The sequence below is a fragment of the Nestor notabilis genome, unplaced genomic scaffold (genome assembly GCF_000696875.1).
Source record: "Nestor notabilis isolate BGI_N333 unplaced genomic scaffold, ASM69687v1 scaffold9426, whole genome shotgun sequence".
NCBI classification, from domain to species: domain Eukaryota; kingdom Metazoa; phylum Chordata; class Aves; order Psittaciformes; family Psittacidae; genus Nestor; species Nestor notabilis.
The window spans coordinates 1-9,829 of NW_009932355.1; the positions used below are offsets into that span (position 1 = coordinate 1).

At 40.7% G+C, this 9,829-nt stretch overlaps 1 protein-coding gene across 1 annotated transcript; it reads left to right on the plus strand.

Moving 5' to 3' along the window:
* Positions 1-32: 32 nt before the first annotated feature.
* Positions 33-9,034, plus strand: LOC104400585 (kinetochore protein Nuf2-like; the record flags this gene model as incomplete). The annotated part of the gene is made up of 8 exons (XM_010016342.1): positions 33-155; positions 2,118-2,192; positions 3,519-3,595; positions 4,579-4,640; positions 5,389-5,486; positions 6,082-6,155; positions 7,764-7,860; positions 8,972-9,034. Coding segments are annotated over exons 1-8 (669 nt in total), but the record flags the coding sequence as incomplete, so codon positions are not given.
* Positions 9,035-9,829: the final 795 nt, after the last annotated feature.

Sequence of the window (9,829 nt, forward strand, 5' to 3'; positions counted from 1 at the left end):
GGTTAGCGGTGGGGTGACGGTTCGGCGCCGGGATGGAAGCGCTCACCTTCCCCCAATACAGCCCCGACGATATCATCGCTTACCTCCGCGGCCTCATCCTAACGGGTGCCGAGGCCCGGAACCTGGTCAAAGGTGACGTGTTCGGCAACCCCAAGGTGCGTGAGAGGGTTTGGAGGAGGCTGAGGTCTGCGGTAGCGGGGCGGGAGTAGCAGAGGGAGCCGTGTTTGGAGCCTCGCCGCGCTCAGGCGGCTTCTTCCCTTCACCACGGCCTTTGCGTGCCGTAGCGCCAGGGGTGTTCTAGCACGTCGTTTGGTTTCTTGGATATGTCACCGAAATCCGGGAATTTTTTTCTTTAAAGAGAAAATTCTTTACAGTGAGGGTGGTGAGGCACTGTAACGGGTTGCCCAAGAAAGTTGTGAATGCTTCATCCCTGGCGGTGTCCAAGGCCAGGCTGGACAGGGCTTGGAGCAACCTGGTCTAGTGCGAGGTGTCCCTGCCCATGGCAGGGGGGTTGGAACGGGATGATCTTAAGGTCCTTTCCAACCCTAACTATTCTATGATTCTAAATAAACTCTCTAACCAGAATGATAGGTTAGAAAACTGACATTACTTTGTTATGGTACCAGGTGCATGGGGGGTTGTTCTGCCTGTCATGCACACCAAGAAGAGACAGTTTACAGCTTATATACCTGTATTATGTCCACATTAATCATAATTCCATGAAATGCCCACGCAATTCTTATTACTCATTGCATATGGTAATTTGGGTAGATAAGGCCATGATGCAGGTGCTGTGAATTTGGTCTCTGGGAACTGTGATAGTCGACTAGGGAGAAACATCCCCACTCATTTTACCTTTATTATGGAAATCTGTTAGTTAAGGACATTGGAATGCTTGTTTAGTTTTGCCAGTTAACTACACATTCTTGTTAGGGTGAATTTACCACCCTGAGAAGTTCCTTTAGCTGTTTTCTCTTGCAGCTCTTTACCTATTTCTCAGGCCTTAGCAGAAAGATAAAGACCCGCATTGATTTGAAAGAAAACATCTAGTCCTCTTGTTCCATGCCTTTGCTATTTTGAGAGTCCTTATGAGGACTATATAGCCTTGTCCATGACTATGTCTCTATACATAATGAAATACTTGTTTAATTTGGTATTAAGTAATTGTTTCCCCAGCTTGCATAATCTTATGTGTGCAGCAATGCCTTCTAAGTGGGGTGATTTGTTTTTCCGATATGGGAGGTTAGTCTTCTAGGAGTGACAGGGGTAAACCTAGAGCTCTTCTCTCTTCATCTTGAGAGAAGCTTGCTCAAGCCTCACCAGGAAGGGGGTGAGGGTTTGAACACAGACATACATGAAAATAAACAGTCTGTCTTTCTTGGTTCTGGGGAAATTAGGTTAAAATAGCCACTGTTTAGTATAGTGTCATAGTTTCAACAACTTAGTTGATCACCTAATTCTTTTAAACCAATCTTTTTAAAAAAAGCAAACTGAATTGATACACTGTGTGATTCCTTGTGCTGTTAGGTAAGTGCTTGTCAACAACTTGGTTTAAAAGAATTAGGTGATCAACTAATCTTTTTAAAAAAAGCAAACTGAATTGATACACTGTGTGATTCCTTGTGCTGTTAGGTAAGTGCTTGTGTCTGCTGAAGGAGGAGGCCGGCCCTGCTTGTTAGGGAATGATGGGATGATTGTTTTTTAAGAAGCAAAATTGATTTGAATTGATCATGGATTAGTGCTGTAAATGAATAGCTGGCTTGTAGGTATTTTTTGCCACTTCATTTTAATAATGTGATGAAAGGCACTTTTGCAATGGGATTATACTTGCTGTGACATTTTTCAGATTTTAATGTCACTTGTTTTGAAAACTGCTCAGTGCGCAGCAATGTAATGAAAAACAATGCATAGCTGTGGTAGTTACGGCTGTAGTTGTCTGGGCTAATTGCTGTCTCTTATAACTGTATTTATGAGATAGTAATGCTTGAACTGCAAACTATCGGAAAGTAAAACTTGTTAGTCTTGGTGACTCACTGAAATCAGTCTTTATGACCCAGTCTGGAAGCCCTGAATAATCAATCATATGGAATATTGATTCATGTCTTGTATTCTTGCAGCTCGAAGTTTTACACATGATTTACATGAGAGTCCTGCAGAAAGTATGTGGAATCCGCCTGGAGCATTTTTACATGGTATGTCTGCAGTGGCAGGTGTAATGAAATGTGAATGGAAAGAAATAATTGCATGTAACAAATTAAATGTTGAAGTTTCATCTTCTCACCAGCAAATTGCAAGTAGCTTACTGTTCTGTATATTGTAATTGCATGAGTGGGATCTTGGCATGGGTCATCTAGCAGAGGTAAACAAACCTGGGAGCATCATCTGTGGGCTGTTGCTGGTGCCCTGCTGATTGTGTCTGAGAAGTGGCTTTGATCATCGTTCCTGGTCTAGAAGTTGGCTTCAGCTCAACATACTTGTAGAAATAGTGGTTTTGTGGGTGTGCTGCCTCTGGGTGGGTTGTTTGTTTGTTTATTTATTATTCATGGAAAGGAGACTCCCTTTTCCACTACAGGAACTAGTGGGCATGAAGAGGAGCTCACACTGTAGGCTGTCAGGACAGGTTCTGTGGAGACCCCTCTCCTTCTGCAGTTAAGCTGTGAAGTGGCTGCTGGAAATGTCTGTAAGGTCCAGGAGGGGCTGGACAAGCTTATGAAGGGACACCATCTCTGGCCTTGAAAACAGATACCAGATACTTGCTCCTTAGGCATCTGCCTTTGGTTGTGGCTGGAGAAGGAAATCTGCCTAGGTGTTAGACATGCAAGGAAAGTAAATGTTGCTTTTAATGTTTTATCATCTCCACTTTTCCATTAACTGAGAGGAAAATAAGAAGTGCAGCTGGAGGCTAACTGATACCTTGTTGGTTAACAATTTATCTTCTGTCTCTGTTAAACAAGAACTGATTCCTAAGTGAGGATAAATAGTCATGTCTTACGCCATTTTTGAATGAGCTGAAAGGGAAGATCATGTATACACAAGATGTCATTACCTCTAGAGAATCAAGTTATTAGCTGGGATACTGTATTATGAGGCTTAAAATATCAGAAGAGGGTGATAGTGTACTGCTGCTGCCTTCTGATCTCTTCATAAAACAGTTGAGTGTGAAATTCAGGATCTTTAAAGAAAGAGCTTCTTGGTGTTAGGTGTGCAATGCTGAGATTGTCCTTCTGCACCAGTTTTGAACAAAATAAAACGGAGGGTTTTGATTGAATTCCAGAGTTTGTAATGTTGCTGCCTTAGTTATTATTATCATCTTACAATTTGACCAGCCAAAATTGGCACTTAAAATAGTCTGCTGATTAACTTGATGGCATTCTTCAGCCTCCAACTTGTGTTCCATATGGAGATGGAAGACCATCCTTGGTGTTTAACCTGTTTGAAATATCTTATATTTTGGAAACAGACCTGTGTAGTTTTTGTTTTTGTATTCTCTACTTATGCACTGACTCTTTATTTTTTAGATGCCACTCAACATGGGCGTAATGTATCCACAGATATTTGAAGGCTTTCTACCTGTTTGTAATTTGTATATTCACATGTAAGTAGAAGATGCTGCATCTGTTCTGTTGCAATTCCTTATAAAGGTCCAATTTACCAAAAGGAGTGGGGCTTTATGCCTTTTTGCTGATGGTGGTTCCACTGTTTGTTGGTTCTGAGCAAAGTGAAATTTGCAGATGAACAGGGGACAGCAGTATTTAATAGGCTAAAATTCTCAGCTGGCAACTATCTTGTCAAAATGAATGTGTTAACTAAATAATCCAGCCTTGCCAAGATAGATATACTTTGAATGGCTAGAGGGTCATCATTATGCCTAGAAAAAGGATCTTAAGTACCTGTTGTTTAAACTTGCAGTCTGAATCCTGTGTTGGAATGAGGTGAATGTTAGACTTTAAGCTTACTTTCAGTTGTAAAGGGAGAACTGACTAGCAGTTAAGTGTAGAAATTCCTAATTAAGGTAAAAAGTTGTTCTAGAGGCAAGTATTTTGTTTCTAGAAATCTTTGTGAGATGATATCTGAAGGGGGCCTATAAGGATGTTGGGGAGGGACTCTTCATTAGGGACTCTAGTGGTAGGACAAGGGGTAATGGGTTTAAACTTAAACAGGGGTACTTTAGATTAGATATAAGGAAGAAGTTCTTTATCGTGAGGGTGGTGAGGCACTGGAATGGGTTGCCCAAGGAAGCTGGGAATGCTCCAACCCTGGAGGTGTTCAAGGCCAGGTTGGACAGAGCCTTGGGCGACATGGTCTGGGGTGAGGTGTCCCTGCTCATGGCAGGGGGATTGGAACTAGATGATTTTAAGGTCCTTTCCAACCCTAACTATTCTATGATATACAGATTTTTAATGCTTCTCTGTGTGTGGAGTCCTACCGTGTCATTCTTCTGAGACTTATTGTTGGCTGTGCTTGCTGTATGTATTCTCTGGGATGAGAGGGGCAAGATCTGTTTTGTAGTAAACAGATATAGCACAAAAGCAGAATAATGGTTATTGCAGATAAAGTTGTATTTTGTTTTCCTTGCAGGGAGCGGTTACTTCCAGTGTGCCAGATTAATGATTTTCAAATTGCTGATGTGTTAAACCCAAGTAAGCAAGAGCACTATAATCCTTGTGTTTCCTGGGGTGTTAGGTGCTGCTTGATATCCAGGTGCTTTTTTCTCATTTGCCAGATGGGTATCTAGTATGGGGAACTGTCCATGGCTTCCAACTACTCTTGTGAATAGATGGTAATTAAAATTATCCTTGCAGCTATGGAATGCTATAGGATTTATTATGCTGATGCTTATGTAGGAAGCGATTGAATTTTTGCTTCACCTCTTTCAATACCCAAGTGTAGTGATTCTGGTGCAACGCAAACAAATCAGAAAAAGCTATCCTGAGGAACTTTTTTGCCTCTGTCTTGTCTAAGATATCTTAGGCCTTTGTAATCATATTCCACAAAGCTTGGTTGGAATAGAGTTTCTGCAATTTAAACTGCTCTCTTCAGCTAGCCTGAGAGTCACAGTGAGGTTCTGTATTCAGAGTTGTAGTTGAAGATTGACACTCCTTATCCCTGACTTCTGTTTTAATGGGAGGCTGTATGTTAATAGTTTTTCCCTTAGGTGCTGTTTCTATTTATTAATTTGCATAGAATTGCTGAGACATTGTAAGTTCATAGTTCAATGCTAGTTTTTGTGAAGTGTGTGAAACCTTTGCAAGGTGAGGAGGGGAAGAACTAATTTGGATTTTGTTGTTTTATAATTTGTCTCTTTGAGTTAAGTTTTTCCAACTTTTCCTAAGCAGTTGTATTGCATGTGAAAAACAGCATAGTGATGGCTTGCAATTCCTATTTCAGAAACAAAGAGGACAGTTCGCTTCTTGAGTGGTATTCTCAACTTCGTACATTTCAGAGAATCACGACGTGAGGTCTACTTGGAGTTACAACAGAACTATGTAAGATTGGGTGCCATGTTGCTCTAGATACCGACTTAAGTATAATTAATGTTAACCTTTCCCATAAAGGGAGCATAAAGGCTGTGTTTTTTTTACTGTATGTTTATGTAATGCATTGGAATCTTAAATATAGCCAAGTAATACAGGAAGATACCAGGTTAATACTACATGAAATTTGTATATATTGCATGCTATAAGCATACACAGCTATTGTAAATAGTTTAAGAAAAACCTTTGCAAAGCTCCTAAGGAAACTTGTTGGTTTAGAAGGGTGGATGAGCTTGTCAATGTTGTAAAAATTTCTGTATGACCATGACTAAGTTATTACTTAAAGCTATTACCTAAAGTTTTTTTCCAGTAACTTATTTGATAGTTTAGCCTGGTAAGCAAAGGTCTCACACCCTGCATTATTTTGAGAAAAGATAGTTGTACAGTCAGTGCTCTGAGTTGCAGGTGGCTCCTCTTCTGAATATCTCAGTAGTTCACAGACGGTGCATTTCATGTGAAACAATGATGAGCAGGGCTCTAATAGAAGCCCAGAGAGAAACCATATTCCTCTAAAATAAAAAGATTTCTCTGAATATTTAATTTGCAGAAATCAGCTATGGAGAAACACCAACAACTGGAGACTGCAAATCAGGAGGCAGCAGCAAAACTGGAGAAACTGAAGTGAGTAAGAGGAGTAAGCACTGTGAGATGCACTATGTGACTTTCGTGTTCAATTCATGCAATCTGGACATGCTGGATAGGTGGGCTCGGGCTGGTTGTATGAGGCTAAGTGCTGATGCATGTACTTGGGTCGTAACAACCCCATGCAATGCTACAGCCTTGGGGAAGAGTGGCTGGTGGAAAAGGACCTGGGGGTGTTGGCTGGCAGCTGGCAGTGTGTTCAGCTGGCCAAGAAGACCAATAGCATCTCTGCTTGTATCAGAAACTGTGGCCAACAGGACTAGGGAAGTGATTGTCCCCCTGTACTGGTGGGGATGCGTCTTAAATACTGTGTTCAGTTTTGGGCCCCTCAGTACAAGAGGGACATTGAGGTGCTGGAGCGGGTCCGGAGTAGGGCAACAAAGCTGATGAAGGGTCTAGAGAACAAGTCTTATGAGGAGCAGCTGAGGGAACTGGGCTGCTTAGTTCTTCTGCCTGTGTATTTGCACCATTAAGTTTTGTTTTTGCTTGTGGATAATAGGATTAAGAGATGGCTTGTTTCTAAGATAAATCATTGTTTTGAAAGTTTTGGGGTTTTTTTCTCTGATAGCTATTCTTGGTATATGCTAGACATGAGGTTCTCTAGCTAGCTGTAGGTCTACTCTAATACAAACTGTTTCTATGGCAGGTAATATGCAAATTTCCTAAATGAAAATCACCACAAAATTGGTCAAAGGGTTGTTCTCTTGTGCTTTGCTTAACATGATCTTTAAACATAGTCTTCTGTTATGCTTTGTTGTGGCTTAAGCCCAGCTGGTAACTCAGAACTACGCAGCTGCTTGCTCACTCCCCCCTTTATTCCCCTCTGCTCCCAGAGGGATGGGGACAAGAATTGTAAGAATGTAAATCACATGGGTTGAGATAAGAACAGTCCAGTAACTAAAGTATAATACAAAACTAGTACTAATACCATTATCACCAATAATCATGACAATAAGGGAAATAACAAGGGGAGATTATATAAAACTAAAAGGGGGAAAAGAAAAAGAAAACAATAAACGCAAGTGATACACAATACAATTGCTCACTACCCGCCAGCCCGACCTGAGCAGCGATCTGGGCCTTCCAGGTAACTCCCCCCCCAGTTTATATACTGGAAATGACGTGCTCTGGTATGGAATACCCCTTTGGCTAGTTTGGGTCAGGTGACCTGTCTCTGCTTCCTCCTGGCTACCCCTGCCCCTCCTCACTGGCAGAGCATGAGACTGAAAAAGTCCTTGGTTGGAGTAAACATTACTTAGCAACACCTAAAAACACTGGTGTGTTGTCAGACTAAAGTCGAAAACACAGCACTGCACCAGCTACTAAAAAGGAGAAAAACAACTGTTACAGCTGAACCCAGGACAGTATGTACCACTTCTTGCCAAAATAGCTCTTCAGATTATGTTTCAACTACAAAATTTTACAAGCAAAGGAGAATAAAATGTGTTAGTTGGAGACTGTCTTGACCTGTTTACTAAAGTTACTGGTTGTAAACTATTTGGAGAGAGTGATTGTTTTATCTACTGTGCTCTGTTGACCTGACTATAACTATGCTGAAACTGTCCAATATCTTCTTTTTTTGCTTAGCACCGTTCCAGTTGAACATCAAGCGGAGGTCAAGCAACTGACAGATAACATTCGAGAACTGGAACAACTACTAAGGCAAGACTATCGTCGAAAACAAGTATGATCTTGTTACACATTTCTCTCAAGTGCTGCTATGGCTTCTCATCATGAGTGTTACTTATTTCTGTTGATTTTTGTTTCCCTCCCCTTACTTCTAAAAAGGATAAAGGGGACTTATTTAAAACAAAGGTCACTGCAACTGAATGTCTTGTCTAACACCTAGCACCAACCCTTCATTTCATTGTAAGGAATGTGAAACATACTGGAAATTGGGCGTAGACCTGAATATATACTTTTTGTATTCCCTTTCTTTTTGAAATGCATTATTGCAATGACTTGGGAGATACATGTCACACTTCTGAACAATAACATGGGTATGTTTCCCTTTGTTTTCCCCATGAATTTAAAGAATTGGAACTGGAGGTGAGCCATGGCAGGAAATGAGGCCTAAGAAGGGTCATCCAAGGAAATGCCTGGCAAAAAGAGTAGGGTTGATTGCAGGGGTATCTTTCCAGCAATGGCAACTTGCCTCTAAGGTCTCATAGGCAACTTCATCTGCTTCAGATAAAATAAAAAAAAACCCCTCTATGATTAGTGTTGTTTTTTGTTTTGGGGGGTTTTGTTTGGGTTTGTGTTTGTTTATTTGTTTATCTGTTTTGTGGGTGGGTGTGGGTTTTTTTTTTTTTTTTTTTTTTTGGTTTAATGTTAAGGCATGTCTCTACTATTAATATTAAGCATGTGACTTCTGTATTATTTGGTACCTTGTATTAACTTAGATTTTTCTCAAGAACAGTGCCTCTGGTGAAGAAGGTTGTGTGTGTATAATGCTGTCAGGATCAGCATGGAATAGAAAGAAGTAGTACTCTGTCTCTTATCCCTGTTCCTAATTACCTACTGCTGGCTGCATCCCTAGTGCTCCCACTGGCTTTTGTGACAATGTTCTTCTTCCCTGCCTTTTAAATCTTATAGGCTGCAATTTTGTCTGCCTAGTTACAGCACTCCAAAGAAACCATAAATGGGATTTCTGTTGTAGACAGTTCTATGATAGAAGGGTAAAGGAGGCAACAGTTGTAGAAATGCTTATTTAAAGCTTGTTCTTGTTTTTTGTTTTCGTTTGGGTTTTTTTTGTTTTTTTGGTTTTTTTTTTCCTTTTGTTTTTGTTTTTAAAGACAGCTCTGCAAGAAGTAATTTCACAGAAGAAGTCGACTATTGCAGAGAGTACTCGAAAACTGGTAAGTACGCCTCTGTGTGGATGTAGACTGTTGCGTGTGTCTCAGATCAACTAATAGATTATCTTTCTTTTTAGGATAAAATCATTCTTGGAGCTAGGTAATGTTTAGGTGGTGACTATTTTTTTTTTTTCCCTTTTTGAAACTGATTTGCTGTCATACCCTCCTGCCCTGAAATCTTACTGCAATAGCTTGTTTTTTTGGTAACTTTAAATGCACATCTCTTAAATGTAAAGCTCTGTCTGGGTTCAGGAAGCTGACCTGTTAAAGGACAAGAAATCTGTATTTCTGAGATGCTATGGGCTTGCCTTTAGTGCATAGAATGGCTAATGAGGCAGCCCCTAACCTGGTGGGGACAAGCCAGCAGGTTTTTGAGAGATTGCACAGGAAGCTTGTTGCTCTTTACCAAGTTGATACAGCTGTCCCTGAAACCCTGCAGAGTCTACCTGGATTGCCCTAGGTGAGGGGTTGTGAAGGAGATCACTGCTGGTAATACGTATTAGCTGGCAGGCCTTTTGTGGAATGTTAGTTAAATGCTGTTCTTGTGACTTAGTTTTGCACCTGTATAAGCATGTTCAGGGAGCAAAATGAACTGTTCACTGCTCTGATTGGGAATGTTAATGCTGTTTAGGGGAAATTATCTTGTTTTTGTTTTTTTTTTCTTCTTTAAACTGAGCTTTCTAATGAAGGATGATTCAGAGAAAAGTATTTGTCTAGTTGCAAGACCCTGGCAAACCATGTGTCACCACAATTCCTCTTTGTTCACCTAGTTATAGAATCATAGAATAGTTAGGGTTG